General features: G+C 44.1%; 1 protein-coding gene across 3 annotated transcripts in view; it reads right to left on the reverse strand.

The window, feature by feature from the left end:
* ARFGEF3 (ARFGEF family member 3) overlaps positions 1 to 19481 on the reverse strand; it is a 159986-nt gene that overhangs the window by 43148 nt on the left and 97357 nt on the right. For 2 of the 3 annotated variants that reach the window (XM_057489159.1, XM_057489158.1), the window contains 9 exons: positions 12336 to 12502; positions 11143 to 11308; positions 7762 to 7869; positions 7209 to 7424; positions 6937 to 7047; positions 5085 to 5235; positions 3522 to 3842; positions 1420 to 1553; positions 941 to 1057 (listed from right to left, as the gene is read on the reverse strand). In XM_057489159.1, coding sequence (XP_057345142.1) covers positions 941 to 1057; positions 1420 to 1553; positions 3522 to 3842; positions 5085 to 5235; positions 6937 to 7047; positions 7209 to 7424; positions 7762 to 7869; positions 11143 to 11308; positions 12336 to 12502 — 1491 coding nt within the window. The remainder of the gene's footprint in view (positions 1 to 940; positions 1058 to 1419; positions 1554 to 3521; positions 3843 to 5084; positions 5236 to 6936; positions 7048 to 7208; positions 7425 to 7761; positions 7870 to 11142; positions 11309 to 12335; positions 12503 to 19481) is intronic. The other variant, XM_036903684.2, reaches the window with a different exon arrangement.

Below are 19481 nucleotides of genomic sequence, written 5' to 3' on the forward strand. Positions count from 1 at the left end.
TTGATTCAGTACAACCCTTCCCACTCTGATCTTTTGCTGCTTTGCTGTGTCACGTCTTCTCTCTTCTTGCTCATGTCCTATTACCTCCCCTATACTGCGTCCAAAATGCTGATTGTTTGCAAGTTCTTCCAACCCAAATGATCCTACCCAATTAGTCTTGCCATATCAAACTTCAAAATGGCACTAATGATAATCACTGACATTCACTGTACATTTACTCTGTGTATCTTTAATCACTTTAATTTTTAAAGCAAACCTTAAGAAATGGCATTATCAACATCTTACAGATTAGAAATTGAAGGCCAGAAAGGTGAACTGATTTGCCTAAGACAATGTTGCTGCTAAGTGCTCAAGGACAGAAGCATTTTAGGTCAAAGGTGCATTTTAACTCAGATCTGATTGATTCCAAAGCAAATGGCTCCTCCTCCCAAGTCTGCTGCTTCTTCCTGACCCTGTCCACTGATCTGGGAAGTTCAGAGCTTGCTGATATATCCACTGCAAAAACTATGAAGGCTGCCCCAGGCTCACAGATGCTCGGGAAGACTGCTGGGTTCAGGTTTAGCTAAGGTTTTAAAATCTGTTAAAAACCAGCAGGGCAAGAACTGTAGTTCTCCAATTAGGATCTACAGTAGGCTCAAAAGGCCAAACACATTACATTTTTAGAATTTCAGATTCCTAATGATGGAAGGGACCTCAGATGTTGTGCAATCCAACTGCCACCCAGCATGTAGCTCCATGCCTCTGCCTGAACTCACCAGGAAGCTACCGTTTCAGCACAACCACCTCTGCTGTAGATGGACAGCTGCATTTGTGAGCAAGCTGCCACCCATCTGGGACCCTCGGGCAAGGCGGTATTGCTCTGATCCCTGTCTGACAGGCTGGCCTTCAAGAGGCCCACTCCCCTTCACCTGGCCTTATCGGTGACGGCAGTGATACTGACCCATCATTAAAGGATATACCCTGGCAGAAGTTTTGCTAAGAGTGATGTGAAGCTTCTGTTGATCCTTCCGTTTTTCTCCCCTGTTCTTCCAGTCCCTTTTGGAATCAGTATCTGCTTCTGTAAGTTGGTGGGACCGAGGCAAGAGGTGTGGTTTGTGATAGGGAGAAGGGCTGCCGCCCTCCCGTGAAGCTCTCAGCACGCTGAGCAGCCTCACGATTTCAGTATCACAAGCATACCACTTAGTAGAGCCGCCCAGAGCAGCTCCAGGCAGGGGCAGTGGTGACATTTCCGTTTGCAAAGGCCACCCCACACACATCCCACCTCCAGACCAGGACCACCCAGTGGCAAACCTTCACCCAGACTCTGCCAGGGTGACAGTGTGTGAAGGGAATGTGGACTCAGGTCTTCAGGCTGCTGGTACCAGAGATCCGGGCAGTTTCCCGCTGACCTCAAGGCCGTGTGGTCGGGGACAGAGTTACCTGGCATTGCCAGAGAGTAATCGACCGTCTCCGTGACAGAATGGAAGAGCTGCGCCTGCGATGCTTTCTTCAGCTGGTAGAGGAAACCTCCCAAAGCCATCAGGTTCAGCTTATCCGTAGCGTCTTCAAAGAGCCTGGATGAAGCAAACAGATTTGTTACTTGGAAACAATTCAGTGACGTCTTTATGGAAGAACGATTATGGTAATTTTGTTAGATGTGATTAATGAAAATGTGTAAACAATTATAAAGAAAAGTGCGATATTATTATGTCTATTATTACTGTGTACGACTCTGCTCCAATTATGAGATTTTAATAGAAAGGGCACAGACTGTATTTAAAAAAAAAAAATCTTCGCTTCCCCATGGCTTAGCTCAGCCATGGTAGGCACTCAGAAAACATCTGGTGGGAAGTTCAAAGTCGGCAAACCATTGCTCCTAGAAACTGAGTAACTGGGAATGGAATCCTTAGAATTAACTTCAGTTTCATCAACTGTAATAAACGTCAACTGTAATAAAGAAAAATCCAGTAAGTTAGCTAAGGCTTTTGCTAGGCTGCAGTTGATGAATATAGTACTGGGCTTGGCTTTGAGGAGGATACATAATGAATCCTATAAGCCCTCCTGAGGACAGGGACAATTTCGTACGTGAGTTGTACTGAATGGCTGTACTGTACAGTATGTTCTCTTGACTCATACACCCAGAGCCCTGTACATGGCGGACATTCAAGAACTCACTGCAAGAACCTATATCCCCTAACATAACAGACCTTGCAAGTTCTTCCTGTTTTCCACTCAGCTGGGCGCAGACATTTCTAGCAGTTCAGAGGAGGGAGAGCCGAGAGCAGGGCTTAGAGGAGGGTCAGAGGCTCACTGGAATTTGGAGTGCTGGGATCAAATACTGGTCTATGTGGCCGAGGCACACCAGCCTTCCGCTGCTCTTAGGCTGTCCTGCTGCCCACCCTCCAAATCTGTGGGGACACCGGAAGGACGAGCAGCCCCGTGGGCGGCCACATGCTGGCCAAAGGAGACCGTCTGTAATACAAACTGAATCATGAGCCCTTTGGAAGGGGTAATAAGAGACACCAAATTTTAAGATGGGAATCAGTGGCTTCAACATTCACAAATTTTTGAAGCAAATATTTTTTTTTCTTGGCATTTTGTTATTTCAATTTTAATTATCATTTAGTTTCTGGGTCCTATTGACCACATCTTCTCCCTCTTTCCTAGTAAGAAAATCATGACTATTACACCCCACTTGAGACCTGGATGCTACTTTCCAGATGCCAACACTCTTTCTTGGTCACCTTGTTGGATAAAGAGGAAACAGCGATTATTGTCCTGAGCTGGCACATACTTTACTGAGTTAGCAGATGAAGAAACTCAGTCTCACTGTGACTATTTATGGCAGTTGGTTAGTGTCAAAGCCAGGAAAGAACTCAGGTGTTCTAAGCCTCAGTGAATGCTGTTCCCCCTTCCCCACCCCTTGCTGCCCATCTCTCTGCATAAACTTCACTGGGCCCCTGCTGTGGGGAACAATGACCAAGTGGGAGAGTGACTGGTGACCCAAAGCACTTTCAACATCAAGGAGTGTCACCAAACAGTTAGGGTTATTGCTGATTTTTCCCTCTCAGCCTTAACATGGTTGGGAGCATCTATAAATAACATATCACACTCCGGGTGTGGGATTTTAAATATTAATTATCATAAAAATGATGGATTTTTACTGTTTGCCAAGCTGTGTCATAAGTGTTTCATGTGTGCTAAGTAAGTTAACTTCACGCCTGCTGTGTGAGAGAGTGACCCTACTTTGCCATGAGGAAGTCAGGCAGGTGGAGCTGCCCAGGTCACGGAGGAGAGCAGGGCTGCAGCCCCTGGTGACCTGCCTCGCAGCCCCCAGCCTTAGTCATTAGACTACAGTTCATTCTAAGTGTGGGGCATGGTGGGAGACAGCAGTATGTCTGGCAAAAACTCAAGAGTTTTAGACAACTGGCTAACAAATCAAGTGGTGCTGCGATGATTCTGAAACCAGAAGAGGTAGGTGTGCTGCAGACGGGGTCTGGGTGCTGGGCTGTGAGCGGCCCAGGGGTGCAGAAGGCGCCTACCTGTCAGCCTGGGTGGAGAGCGTGAGCACAGCCTTGGCAGCACTGCTCCCGGTCATGAGGCTGCTGCCGCGAAAGTCGGAGGCCCGGCCTCGGCTGCCTTCCCGGATGAGTTCTTGGATGGAGAGGGGCTGGATGACAGGGGCTGCCCTCAGGGAGCTCTCCTGCTCCAGGTTCTGTTCCTGGGGGAAGTCCTCACACTCTGGCTCCCCAAGGAGTCCGGAGCCCCGCGGCACTTTCTGGGGCTGGCTGACGGTCAGAGGGGGCTGAGAGGTGCCATCGCTGAAGTGGGTGTGCTCCAACGTCCCCACGTACTCACATACCCTAGAAGGAGGCAGACAAGCAGCTGTGTAGCTCAGGTGGGCCAGCTCCATAAATCCCATCATGAGACAGAAAGGAAATCCAGCCTTCTTTGCAGTCCTCCCCAGTTTTTCTCTTTGTCATAGCCACTCTCTCTCTCCCTTTACTGTATATATTACTGTTCTGAGTTGGACCAGAAAGCCTGGATGTAGGTAGGATAAACAGGGTAAGGATTCCTCAGATTCCCTTACTCCATGCTGGGAGAACGGTGGGTAACAAAGCCCTGTTCACCCAGTTCTGTGCTGTCAAGCTCACTGGCTCATCTGGACTTCGGCTGCTGGAGTGAGTTTCCCCCAGGAGCCCTCTCCCCACTCTCTCTAGTGCTTCGATTAGGACTTTGGATATGTTTCCTCACATCAGGATCCCAGAATGAGTGTGCCCATGGCTAACAGGCCCTGCTCACCATAGGTGCCTCTCAGAGCTTCTGCCCAGCCATCTCCCGCCTGGTCCTGATAGCACCATATAACTATGTCAGGGTTGGGAGTGGGCTGGTCCCCAGTCATGGTAAACACAGAAAAGAGTCACAACATACGGTAAAACTGCCACCTTCCAAGTTGTTTTTTCCCAATAGAACCTGGGACTAAGACACTTCATATGAGGCCCCTCATATACCAGAATAAGTCCAGTTACTGGTGAAGACCATCCTGGATGATCTGATTTTCAAAAAATCAGGCCAGTTTTTGATTCCATATAAATTGCCTGGGTACCACTTAAATTTTTTCCTTTTTCCATTTTGCTTGTGAGAGCAATGAAGAGCAGTATGTTAAAACCCATTTTGCTCCAAGCTGATTCATCCTGGCCATTTCATATGTTCCTTTCAAGATAAGCTTTTCAATCCTTGAATGATCTGCATGCTTTTCTCTTTGAAACTCAAAAAACACTCATGGGTGTTTGCTTTGAGTATCTGGCCAGTGCCCTGGGCAAGATCTGGGTGCCTGAGCTCTGCTTCTGAACGTCCTGCTGCTACTCTGCTGAAACTGAGCTCAGTGCATGGGGTGTGTCTAAGGAGGGTAAGCAACAGCCCAGCCCATGCCCTGTCTGGGCCGTGGGCGGCACCCCTTCCTTTATCCTGGGTCTGCCCAAATGCCAGTGCCTGGGGGGACATGCTGTCTTAGGCATAGAAGCCCTTTGGAACTATAGGTCTGTTTTCCTCTCACAGGTGCTGAGGTGTGTAACTGACAGTGGGGTGGGGATCCCGCCATGCACCTGAACACATGTGGCCAGCAGTCCGGGTTGTGGCTTCCCATCTCCAGGCCTACACTGAGGATGGCGTCCATGCACAAGACGTGGGCTGTGTGCAGCCACACCCCCTGCAGCTTCCCGATCTGCTCCAGTCTCTGCTCCACTTTTAGTTTCACTGTGCCAGAAAGACATTCAGTAAAAAAACAGTCCGAGAATGGGAGACAGACAGGGAGAGAGAAAGGATAACAGGGAAAGAAGGTGATGTCGTGCAAAGGGAAATGATAGATGCCACTGGCAGCAAGCTCCTCACTGGCAGGTCAGCATGCAAGCTACCCAGCCTACAGGCCCCACAGACACTGGTGACCCCAGCTCTGTGACTTCAGAAGTTGTATGGTCCTGAGCTGGTAGGTGCAGTTCTTTGAGAACCACCTGTGGATTCTGGGTCAGTCACCAGCAGTGAGCATGGGTGGCATGTGCTGACCCCAGCTGAAGCCATCTGTGTCCAGACCCTTCTCCCACCCCTGTATACTCAAATTGATAATAAGCAAGAACTCCTGGCAGTCAGCAAGTACTTTCTGAGGTTTATTTAATGTTATGTGTTCCTGATGATGATCATCTAAAACAACATATGTGTGTACACTTGGAGCACCATGATGACTGCTTTATAATTACAAATTATCATATTAGTTGACTCCCTGAGCTTATATTTACACTTGTGATCTTCAAATAATTCTTTTTTATTGTGGATGACTAATGAGAAAGGATGCAGAAGATGACTTAAGATGTCAATTATGCAAAATGTCAAGGCAAGGCCAAATGACAACATCCTCCATGAATAAAGGTTTAAGTCATTGGAAGATGGGTCTGGTGGGATAAATGAGTGATGATCCAGAACCCAAAAATACAGCACACTTACTTCAGAGGAAGCTCACCTATATTCCTGTTGCGAGAGGAAAACTGATTCTCGGAAAAGTATCATTTGTCTCATGGATGTGATATTTATTTTTTATTTGTATACATTTTGAATATTAGACCTGGTTTTATAGTTGTTCAAGAACTTAAAATATAAACATTTAAATTAATTTGTGGTTGTACATATTAACACAATTGTGGTAACCCTTTTTTCAGTTAACACTGGGATCTGTGAGAGTTGCTTTCAAATGGGTCTCTATGTATTAGCCAAGTTTGAGGAACACTGACCTAACCTGCTTTTCTCAGCTAAAAACGTGCCAACTGTTTACAGAACTGGCTATTTTATCTACCAGCCACATTGCATTGGTACAAATTGGACCAAGCAACCCATTTTTCCTTCTGTTCATTGCCTGCCATTTATCTTCCATTGCTATTAGGAAAGCCATTCTCTTTCCTTACATCTAGATAATCCTCACCTTCATTGAGTGATTTTAATAAGTTAAAAATCAACTGTATCCTGAGTTCACAAAGCTCAGGTTTGTTTCTGACAAGAAAAAAATTCTTAGGGGTTTCCTCCATCTGTTTGATATCACTATTCAGAAAACTGGCCATTCTGCTTCCGCCACTCTAATCTAGAGGTCCTCCAATGCGCACTCTGTGAAGTACCAAAGCTGGTGGACAGATGATGAGACAGGCATGAACAGGTCAGCCAGCTGGGCCTCTGGCCTACAGGATTCCTGTTAGCAATCAAGAACACTTTCCTATTAACAGGGGCCAGAATGACTTGTCTCCAGAAGGATCCACTGTAAGCACTGTGGGGTCAGCCATGAACAACAGGCCCCAGCCTGTGATGCAACTGGGATCTCATATCACATGTGTAATGGGGAGCATGTCTGTGTGCAAGGGTAGGTGTGTGCACAGTGCACATATGGCACCAGGTGGGCTCTGGCCCTTCAGCTCTTACCTTGTGCTAAGGCATCGCTGGGTTCTTGGACTTCCTTTTCCTCTTTTTCTTCCTGGACACAGGAGGCAGCTGCCATCTGGGCAAGGGCTGAGGCACAGTTAGCCGCAACTCCTTTGGAGAAAACAAACAATTACCCCTTTATGGAGCCTATTCTCTACCATTCACCTAGTAGAAGCCCTTCGAACAGACATGTTTTCTGCTAGGGTCATTCCCAGTGTGTTCCTCAGGGCCACCCCTCAGTCCGCGGGTCAGCCAGCATCATCCCACCATACCTAGAGCACAGCTCAGCCGCGCTGCTTTCCGCAGCCCATCGAGGCTCATGCAGATGGCATCTCGCTCTTTTTGGTTCTGTTCTTTGATGCCTTCAGCTCCCAGAATGAAGGCCAGTCCTTTGGAGCTCCCTGCCATTCGGCCAGTCAGGGGGGTTGATAAAGTATCAATCAAGTTCTTCCAGCAACCAACCAGAATATAGCGAGCAAACGCCACACCTAGGACATGAAGGGGTGGGGGTCACTTCCAGAGACACAAACAACCTGGCAATGAGTGGCACAGAATTTTTTGGACCATTAAATTAGCAGTACTGAGTCACATGCAATTCTGCTATAGGAAGTATAATTCCCTGGATTGCGTTTTACTTTGCGGTTATAAATAATGGATGTCACATCATCAGTTGGGTGATGTTATGTAATTTCCATCAGGCACTGTTTCTGCCAAGACAAAAATCTTAGTTCATTTATGTCAGCACAAAAAACTGTCACATAACAATTTAATTGCTGGTAACACATATAATGCATGTATCCATAAACCTAAGGTACAAGTCATTACCTGCCACTGTGCAGTCATCGATTCTCCTGCCCTGGGTGAAAGGAGATTCGGTAGAAGCTGAGGCCATCAGCTGGCCTCCAATTGCACTGCTCTCTAACCCATCAATATCTGTCAAGGAAAAAAGCAAGGTTTTCCTTGATGAGAACACTCCAGTCGAAAACAAACAGCTCCCGCAATATTCTTTTATTCCCTCAACAAACATCCGTTGGATCTATTAGGTACCAAGTGGGTAGCAACCTTATATCAGAATATTAAAAAATTTTTTTTCATTCAGTCCAGTTTTGTTTCACTGCCAAAGCATTCTTCTGTTAACCAGTTGTACATTTTTAATTTGAAAAAATAAAGATAAATTGTTATCTGTTGTTAGAGAAATCTATTGATTTAGGATATTCTGATCTCTGAATACTCCTTTTATTGAAAACAGCATTATTCCCCCATTTTTATATGTAGAGGTTACTCCCATATGGACTTCTCTTTCAGAACCTCCTCATGTGAATTAAGAAGAGAATAAGCCTCTTGGGTCAGATAAAAAGTATTCTCACAGAATATTTTTTTCGTTAGATCTTCCCAACAACTCTAAGCAGGTAGGTGGGATAGGCTTTTTTTTTTTCCTATTTCACAGAGGAGGAAATAAATAATCAAGAAGGTAAACTGCCCAAGGCCCTGAGGCTTTTGAAGGAAAGAATCAGACTTGGTGTTCATGTCTTCTGACTCCCCTCCACAGTCATCCACATCTCTTTCTATTACACCATGCACTCCAGGGCAGTAGAAGACCTTAATTCACCTCGTTTAAATTTTTGTTAAAACAAACTCTCATCTATGGAATTAGCTCCACAAACCACTCCTTAATGTGCTAGCAAGAAGAGACTGGCTGGGGCTGAGAAGGCTGGGCTTTATTCAGCCTTAGCTCTGAGGTAAGGAGCCTTGTAGCCTGGGGGCAGGTACTTTGTTCTCTGGATCCCAACCTCCTTAGTATGAAGGAAGCAACTATTGGAGCTGTGACCTTGGAGTTGAAGTGCACATGCTTAATGCAGCTACCCCAGTTGCATGCCACACAGAGAGGGAAGGGGGAAAGACGGCAGCATAAGGTTATTCCTTGACTTTAGGACTTCACGCTCACTCCAACAGGATGAGACTTCTTTGCACAGTGTTTGAAAATTACTTCATTACACCTTTGATTCTTACTGTAACTCCAAGAAGCCTAGAGATGTTTGGCAACACATCTCTTTGAAAGTTGCTAAGGGAGTAGAACTTAAAACTTTTTAATCACAAGAAAAAAAGCTGTAACTATGTGTGATGGAGGTTAACTAGACTTACTGTGATCCTTTCACAATATATACATATATCAAATCACTATGTTGTGCACCTTGGCCTGATACAATGTTATATGCCAATTATACCTCCATAAAACTGGAGAAAAAAGCAGGGAGAAATCTATATGGCTACTAACAGGGGAACCAGCCAGTTTCACTGATCATTTTGACTCATGGTCAAATGGGCTAATGACATTCACCAGAAATTGCTATTTATCAAAGTTACAATGTTTCTTATGTGCTATGAAAAGGACTGATGAATTCAAGTAATGCAAAGTTTTCCTAAGTGCTAAAATTCCACAATTCTGTAACGCTTCGACATGAGCATCAGAAAGGGCCCAGTTAGTACAGTGCTGATGACCAGATTGTTCTTGCTTTTCCTTTGCAATAATGAAAAACAGCAGTTGGAAGTTTCCAAGCTCTGGGTTAACTGCTGCTCAAATTCACTTGTAATGTAATACCTGGAATTTGCTACAAAGAATCACAGAACCTTATTTTGTAAAATTCTTATGAGAAGAGTATGTTTTTCTACCATTTTCTTTCTAAAGTTAGATAACTTCCTAGGCACTGAGCAACTGAGCTGACGGTTATCCACTATGAAAGAGATGGCTGATAAACAGTGATGACTGATGAATGTGGTTGCTGTGAATAGCCTATTATTTGTTCACTTTTACACCTACTGAATGACTCCTTTCCTTAAGGTTCAGGTAAGAGATTCATAGAAATTAATTTTGGCAAAAGCTGTGGTAATTGAAAATTGAAGCTGGCATGTTTAGGATCCTCATCCAAATTCCAAGACACTTACAGGCTCTAAGTAGTACCTTCAATCCCTACGGAAGGGAGCTTGTCAAGACAGAGGGAAACCAAGCATTGCTTACAGGTAGAATGAATAAATGTCTTACACATTCATGAGTTCCTACTTTTCAAAAGGATGTAAATAATATCATGATTAATAAAAAACAAGTGGAACCTGTCCCTCAAGTTTAGGACTCAGCCTTGCTTGCCCAAGTTCCATTCTAGGTCTGGAAGCAAGACCCCAAAGGCCAATGGCTGCCTGCTGTGGACAGACTTCACAGTATGTCTCCACTCCCTGCCTGATTCTTAAATCGGACCTCACCCCAAACTCCTCATTGTTGGGTTCCACCTGCCTGGAGCACACTCTGCTACCTTTGTAGGAACCCCCAGTATAAACTGAGGCTAATGTAACAGACCCTTTGGGCAATCAATTCTGCCTCCCAGCTAGACTGTCCCGCTCCAGCCCATTCTTCTGCTAATGTGCCCTGCCTGGTGCAGAGCCCCGTGAAGCTGTGTGAGGCCATGTGGTAGTACAGACAGCCAGGGAAGGTGTCAGGCATGGGGCCATGCTCTACACCTCCTGTCAGCTGGAGCCAAACAGGATAACTCAAACCAGAAACCAGTCTGGGAACTCACATCAAATATGGGATGAGCCTAGAGACCTAATTTATTGATGATCAATTCTTGAGTACTCCCTGATCTTCACCTGACATTGTGGTTAAGCCATGAAAAACCATGTATGGCTGCTTCTGCCAAAAACATCGTTTCAGGACCCTGTACTACTCTCCACACTTTCATGTGAAACTTCTAAAAACTTTAGACACTGAAGACAAAGATGCTAGACAACTATTTGGCATTATTTTAATTTCTGTTTCATCTGGAAAGGTGAGGGAGGATTTCTGATATGGATAGGAAATGGGAATTAAGCCAAGTTCAAAGTCAAACATTTTACATTACTGGCAAATTCCTAGGAGCCCTGCACAATACAGGGTATTAATTAGCACGTGACAGTTTCCAGGAATAATACTGGGCTTCATGCCCAGAAAGTACTTCATATCTAGAAGAGGCTACACCAACAGACATTGGTGCTAAATAGCCCTTATCTAATAGGGCACAGTGAGGTCTGCAGAGTCCCACATAGAAAATGGGCAGAAAACTTGTGAGGTGAATTCATGACACTTCCCTGGAACTGACACCAACTGCCAGGGAAGCTTTGTGGTGCAAGCCCCCTTGGCCCACTGGGTACCACAGAGCCATGTAATGAGCCACTGACCCGTCAGCATGGTGATGAGGGGAAGGCTGTTATCCTCCGGGCTGCCCCAGTAGCCAGCTTCTGCCAGCATGTTTCTGTCGAGCACCTGATGGTAGAGTTCCTCGATCCAGGCCTGGGAGAAGACCATCAGCACCCCGCTGCTCTGGACCTGCTTCATGAACTCCTTCTACAGAGATCACACGAGAAGGTGGCTAAATGCAATCCTTTGCAACAAACAGGGTCTTTTTCTGCCTCTTCCCTCCCCAGGTCCCCTGAGTCAAGGCTTACGGGAGAAACAAAATCTTGTTGAATGGGGGTAGCAGGTAGCATGGGAAGGGTAAACGAGATGGAGAAATCCCAAGCTTCATGAATTTCTTTTCATTTATGGTATCTTTTTAAGAAACCCGTAGAAAGATTAGGGATTCTGTCTTTTGTATTTTTATTCTTCGATGTGTAGGAGGATTAGAAACTGTAGGAAAATCTTTAACAGAGCACTCTCCTCTCACTGTCCCAAAGCAGCAGAGATGGAATGTGCCTCCTGAAAGAACATAGGTGTTTCAAGAGATTCTTGACTTTTATTCATGAAGCCACCAGTTACCCTTGGGAATCATTTATTTGCCAAGTAAACATATGACTGCTGCGTTCCTTCATGCAGCTCCATGGATTTAGGCTCACAAACATATTAGGATACCCCATGGAGTGGCTTGCCCAGACAAGGGAGCCCATGCAGGATGACACCATCAGTCTCATTCCAAGCCTTACAGGAGATGCTTTATTACTGACCACTAGGAAGCTTAGTTCTGGGTCATGAGTATGTCCAGGTACACTTTGGAAGACAATGGAGAGTTTTTGTAATGACATGCCTTCATTTTCAGCAAAGAGGACGACTCCCTGCACATCACTGATGTCACTTAACATTCTGATCACATGTTTTTGATCGTGTCTTGCACATGTGTGTATTTAATAGACGCCAGTGGATGAAATGACTGGGTAGCCATCGGATGGCGCATCCTGGCACTCGGGATTCTTTACCTTCTGGAGCACTGTGCACACCAACCCGAACCCCCTTCCATCCTCTACAGCCTCAGAATTGTCCATCCCCAAGCAATGAGCAACAAAGAGCACTGTGCCCGCCCTCCCTCCGAGCTGATGCTCGGCTTTCCAGCCATGGGTCCCACAGGTCCCAGAGGGGCTGCGCGCAGAGGCAGTCTCACCATTATGCCCGGCGCCAGCGGGGGCCGCTTCCGGTAGTAGTCGCCGTGGGAGAGCTTCAGGTTGAGGAGCAGAGCGCAGTGCGCGGCCGCGTACAGGCTGTCGGCGTTCATCAGCATCTGCAAGCTAATGCTGCTGCTCCCGTCGAACCCGGGGGAGTGCATCATGCCTATGGGAGGGAATCAAGAGACCTTTGAGGCTGCCAAACATGGTGCTTGGCAAGACTTGCTTATGGAAAGTCACAAACTAATCCTAGTGCTAGGATTGATTTCACCTATAAATAGGCAGAATAACTGACAGCATCTGTCTCCTGCTCAAACTCTCCAATGGCTTTCTATCACAGTATCATAAAACCCCACTTCACCTCCTCTCTCCTTCCCTCCCCACAGCCGCCATACCTGTTTGCTGTTTCTTGACATACCAAGCCTGGGCTGGCCTCAGGGCCTTTGCATTTGTCTTTGCCACCCGCCCAGAACAGTCTCTTAGGATGTCTGCATGACTTGTTCTCTCCATTCTTTCAGGATTCTGCTTAAGTGTCAGCTTTTCAGAGACCTTCCCTTTCAATTCCATCTAAAACAGCATTCCCCACCTACCACCAACCCTGAATGTTCTTGCTCCTAACCCTTTTTTTCCCATTGCCTCTATGGTATTTATTCTACCCAGAATTACATAAATATCTATTTGTTTACTGTGTGTCATCACTACTATTGTCTATCGGGGAGGATGAGACTCTGTTAGTTTTGTTCACTACAGAATCCCCAGTCCCTAGAACAGTACCTGGCATACAGCAGATTCTGAAGAAATATTTGCTGAATGAGTAAGAATGAATGAATAAGTGTGCTATGGGAACTAGATGTAATAGTGCCTGCAAGATGCTTAGTGTAACTTACGAATATGTACTTTCTAAAAGTAATAATGTTCCCCCAAAAGCTAAACATGGAATTACCATATGACCCAACAATTACACCCTTGGGTATACAGTACACCCAGAAGAATTGCAAGCAGGTATTTCAACAGATACGTCTGTGTCAATGTTCACTGCAGCTTTATTCACAACAGCCAGAAGGTGGCGGCAGCCAAGTGTCCATTAACAGATGATTGTGGATAAACGAAATGTGGTCTATACACATAATAGAATTCGGATACGTGCTGCAAAATGGATGAACCTTGTCAACATCATGCTGAAATAAGCCAGACACAAAATGACAAAATGACAAATATTGTATAACTCACTTACATGAAGTACCTAGGAGCAAATTCATAGAGACAGAGGGCAGATTAGAGGTTACCAAGGGCTGAAGGAGGGACTTTCTCACTGGGATGATGAAAAAGTTCTGGGAATAGGGTGATGGGAATATAAGTAGTGCCACTGCACTGTACACTTAGAAATGGTTGAAACGGCAAATTTTAAGCTATGTATGTTTTACCAGAATTAAAACAAACAGTAAGGTAATGTATCAAAAACCCCTGAATTGTGCCTTTAAATGGGTGAATTATAAGGTATGTTTATTTTATCACAGGAAAGCTGCTAAAAAATAAAAAGGTTTCAAAAAATATATAGAAGAATAGCTATTGGTGCCCCCCTCCAGTACTTTTCTAAACATTTAATACATAACAGGGTTTTCATCTTGAAGGGCTCTTTGCACCTTATACAAATCAATTGAAAGGAATAAAAACCCAAACAACTATCTTATGCTCTAGAGATGGGCTCATTCAGCCCAAGAGGGTTGGTGCCTTGTTCAAACTTTCGGAGAGCTTGGGGGTGACAAAAATTTCTCAAGTTGCCTTCTCTTCATGTGGTACTATGCCAGCCCCAGCCCTCCACCTGTTCCTGCAGACACTCTGAAGTTGGATTTAGGGATGTAGGGGAAATAGCCCATCCTAAATACGTGCACGCAGATGACACACATTCATACACTCTTCAGACGTCTGATGTCACGTTTTCATCAAAAATGTACCTCTTACAGGAAATGTAAAATTTTTCAAGAATAACAGTCAAATAAGTGGGAAATGCAAACTTGTAACTGGCATGTGTACTTGTATCCCTGTGAATTTCTTAATGAATGTGCTTGAATGAGGATATGGACCAGAAGAAGCTTTTGAACTTGAAAAAACTTCAAGACCTTTACTATAGTTGAGAACTGCATAAACATTTTTTGATTGGGAGTAAGTGTATAAATTGTATAAAATACTGCCGTCTTGGCAGCCAAAGATTAGGCATTACCTCTGCCTTGCTTTATAGAGTTCTTAAGAACTTTTTGGGTACCTTTAGAGATTATTTACTGAGGGCACTTTGCAATCATGGGCTGAGGTTCATTTGTAAAAGGAAGGCCAGGTTGAGAGTAGGATTTAGAAAAAAAAAGACATCCTTGGTTAGGACATGAGCTGTGTATCTCAGTCCTGATGGTCCAGAGGAACACTCAGTTCTCTTAAGGTAGGGTGGGTTCCAGTTCTCTGGGGGAGACAAACGGTGCAAGATCAGTCCCCTTCTATGGTAAATAGAAAGCACCACTCAGCACTGTTGGGTGTTTAACCATTCTGGATCATAGATGAAAGGAGTATTTGGGTCTATGAACCAGAAAAAAAAAATCTGCAAATGCTTACGATCTTAGACATCAGTAATCATTTCTTTTAAAATTTTGAAACCAGCTACTCTTTACCTTGGACTATGTTTTGGAAAACTGAGCACATGCTCAGATGCTGAGAGTGAAAAAGGCAGCTAATGTGTCTGACACAGAGACCTAAATCATTAGCAGCGTGTGACAACATTCTGGAAGGCACTACTAATGGATATGCCGAGTTCTGAAATAATTTGTCAGACTTGTTAGCAGCAATCTGATGGTACTGGCTTCTATCTCTGTGCAGATTAATTTCTTACACTACAAAGAGTTGGCAAATTTGAGAATAAAACAAAAGGAGGTCTAATCTGTCTATTTAAGGAAGCCAATCATTTTCTTGCCACACCAGATATAGTTCACTGGTGATATTAATAATGGAAATAACACAATAGCTATAAATCATTAAGTGCTTTCTATTTTCTAGGACCAATCTCTTCCCATACATTATCTCATTTGATAAATGTTCCTTTATTTTACCAGTAAGGAAAGTACCTCAGAGATACTAAGTAATTTACTGAAAGTTATGTAGGTAGAAAGTGGCAAGGCTTTCGGGCCCAAACTCTAGGCTTTTTGCACTAAGCCATGCTGTACTCGCTTCTGATGTTGTGAAGAGAGTCCAGCCACCCTACCCTGTCCTCTCCAATAGATACTCTTATCTTCTGTTTATCCTCTGACTGGTCTCATTTAAATGTTACTAAATTTGGGTAACTAACTATGGAACTATGTTCACACATTCTGGCTATTTGTTTTTTCCAGTGTTCTGTAACTGAAGTTCATTCTCACCCTCTATAATTAAGGCATCCTTTATTGTCAGGGACAGGAGAATGGGCTTGATGGGTTACCAGTGAAAGACTGGATACAAGAGCAAAAATTTGACCTTGTCTCTTCCATGCCTAAGCCAATTTGATGTTTCTTTTTTAACAAACATTAAATATTTGATGTAAAGCATTTAACAGTACTGAAGAATATAAAGAACAACAGTTCTTGCTTCTCCCATGACCCAGTGATACCCCTTTCCAGCAGACTCACTTCTTAGTATGTACAGTGTGGAAATATAATTGAGTATGATCACAAATGAGGTCATACTACATACATTGTACTGCAATTTGTTGTTTCCTAAACAATGCATCTTAGACATCTCCTCATATTAACACAGATCTGCCTCACACTTTTTTGATAACTATGCATATATCACTGGATGGTTGTATTGCAATTTATTTAATTAATGCTCAATTGGTGAGCATTTATGTATTGTCAATTATGAAAAAGGATCAAATGATAAAGTAACTTTTAGCACTTCTGCAAGTGTATCTGTGGGACAAATTCCTAAGAGCAAAACAAAGACAAACGTTACGTTTGATAGATCTGGCCACAATAGCTTCTATCCTACCAGCTGTGTGTAAGAACACCTCTCCACCCAGTCAGCAATACTGGGCATTATCTACCTTCTAAACCTTTGTGATATTCATATGACTGCTTCGTAACAGATTTCTTTGAGTCTATGGTTCTAATTTTTATGTAACATTAGTGTTTTATTTTTTGATGACGGAAATCATAAGAAATTTTTTTTAGCAATTTGGAAAAAGATACAAAGAAGGACAAGAAAATAATCTGTAAGCATACCATTCTGATATAAGTATTATTAAACTTTTGATGTTAATTTTGAATTCTTTTAAAAATTACATTATGGCCATTATCCACATCATTAAATATTATTTGAAAACATCATTGTAAAAGGCTACATAAATGAATATACTATCACTCTTTCAACTTCTCCCTTATTTGGGGTTCATCTAGGTTATAGCTAATGTTTTTGCTGTGAAGTAATGCTACTGTATACATTTCAACATATAAATCTCAGCTGGAGTTTCTTCCATTCCCTTAGTGTAGTCCCAGGAGTCAATGAGATGCCATGTCTCCATGGGTGTCTGTCTCTCGGGACTTGGGAAACTGTCGCACATTTGCTGGGCTGCAGTTTTTATTCTGTGTTGGGTTTTTCACCAGGGCAAATCACCTCCAGAGGTTTCTGTGTTCTTGAACAGCATCTCCGATTAGGTCATCCATCTATCCACTCTTCCGTCCACCCACCTGCCCTAGAATGGCATAGGGTGCTGATTAAGAGCATGGTCTCCTGAGCCCCCTTCCTTCTTGCCTCAGCCATGGACATGAAGCCTGCAGCTTTTCCAGCAGCAGCCGTCTTGGTAAACAAGGCAACCTTAGGTTGAGAGCCACATGTTAACAAGGGGTGGGGCAGAAGACAGGAGGAGCCGGGGTCCCTCACCACGGAGCGCTGGATAGCCTACCTCAGACTTAATCTAGGGGACAGAAAATGAATCTCTTTCTTAAGTAATCACTTGGATTTTCTATTATGCAAATAAACCTAATCATAATGGATAAAGGCAGGATAACATATTCATTTACTTATTTGAGGTTTTCTCTTGGTGTTTTACCTTTTGTATTCCACAAAGACAGTGAGGCAAATACATGTTACCATCTTTGGGGGTGCTTAGATCACAGGGCCCAAAACGCAAGACGGCAACAGCATACTGGCCTTCTCGGGCTTGTATCCACAGAGCCAGAGCTCCTCCCAGAGACTGTGGTCCATTCCCAGGAGGTGAGGAGAGGAGGCCGTAGGCAGCAAGGCAGAGAAGGGAGACCCCCCAGTTGGGCAGAGGCTGGGGGTCTCTGGCTGCCTGCTGCCTGGCAGTACCTGGAAGCTTGGCAGGACCCCTGAGGAAAAGAGTGGTACTCACAGCTCCCAGCCTGGTCAGCACATTCCAAGCCCCACATTGGCAGAGAGGTAGGAAAACCATGGGACCCCCAGAGAGCCCCTGAAGTGGGACAGTCGGGGCTCAGTGGTGATGTAAGAGGTAAGGGGCCTCCCTGTCCAGATCCCACATAAACTCTGCTTATACCTTGGGATGGTGACCTAAGGATTAGCAGAGATCAAATATCCAGACAGCTAGGCAAGTTGGGGGTCTGGAGACAGATTTGTTTTAATTTAAAGAAATAGGTATTTCTTACACAGCTGAGATTCATACTTGCTATATCATCTTTTATGAAATCTGGTACTTTATAAATATCAAATTGCTTGCAAATAAGTCTCACTTTTGGTCACAGTATATTTCAAGATTGCAATTGACCACCACTAATCTAAGGACAGCAATCCCAACGCCCAATGCATATGCTGCTCTTGATCAGTTGCTGTGTGAGGCGGGCTCTTGCTTTTCAGTGCCCAAGAAGCCACTTTACACAGATGCCACTTTGTTCTGTCCAGGATCCAGGAAACCTTTCTGCAGCTTTCACAGCTCATATCCACTATCATTGTTATAAAACCCACGTTTATCCAAATGTTTTCAAATTCCCCCACCATAAGAAACTTTAACTGCTTTCAAAAGAAAGGCTCCCTTGAATCACGTGGAATCAAGGGCACTCACTTCGACAGTATGTTAGCTGAACAGAAGTCCCTGAGACATGCCGAGCGAGTCTGGTCTCAGCTGGGACAGCAGACCCTGGGTAACAAGTCAGAGACAAATGCTTTGTGGGAGTTTTTTGGCAAAAGAGGTCTGGAGCTTTTGACACTGAAGTAAGTAATGAGTGAAGTATCTAGGGGCTGTGACTCAGGGAGACTCTCCTCGCCCTTTCTCCTGTTTTGGTTTTTATAACCATCTCTTGGGTGAACAAAGGAAATCTGCCATCTCTGTGGCTCAGCAGGGTACAGCCATCCCTCTTTTACTAATCTTTTCATCTGGGAGGCGACCCTGGCAAGGCGAAGGTAAGCACTGCGTCCATCCAGAGGTGGCCCCAGGCTGGTGCCCAGTAGCTTTGGGGGACCTCCAGCAACAGCCAGCATAGCGCCATTGAACCATGGCGGTGATGGGATAACCGCTTATTGGCAGCAGGACCACAAGAGCGATGGATCTGTAATTTGGAAATACAGAGCAACCCCTAACTGGTAAAAGTGCTGCTGATGTCATTAGAATTAATAAGACAAATGACTAATTTAGTTACTGACAATCACTAAAGATTGTATTTGGAAACAACTAACATATTTTGAAGTCTCTTTTCAATGTATTGATGTCTACATGTAATAATTAATGTCACAGCATACTGAGCCTGATGGGACATTTTATAGCCCTCTAAAATTTGAGCGGTTTGCAACATTCATGGGCCCACATTCGAGCCACATAAAACATTCCCTCATGCCCTGTTTTGCATGCACTATAAATCAGTATTGATCTGAATCACACAAACACACAAATGTGAAAATTTGCTTTAGTTTCAAATTGTATAAAATACTTTGCTAGGATTCTATTTCCTAATTGTCACAGGAAATGAAGCAGGCTCCCTGGAAGACAGTCTTTACCACTGTGACAACTCATTCATCTGGAATTACTGGGGATGTTGTTTATAAACACGAAGTTATCTGAGAGCTAAATCTCACATTTTTAAATGCTGAAATGTATGCAGCTGAGTTATTTTGTATGGATAATTTTAATTTTAAACAGACGGTCTTAAATATAATTTGGC

The sequence above is a fragment of the Manis pentadactyla genome, chromosome 12, assembly GCF_030020395.1.
Source record: "Manis pentadactyla isolate mManPen7 chromosome 12, mManPen7.hap1, whole genome shotgun sequence".
In the NCBI taxonomy this organism is placed as follows: domain Eukaryota; kingdom Metazoa; phylum Chordata; class Mammalia; order Pholidota; family Manidae; genus Manis; species Manis pentadactyla.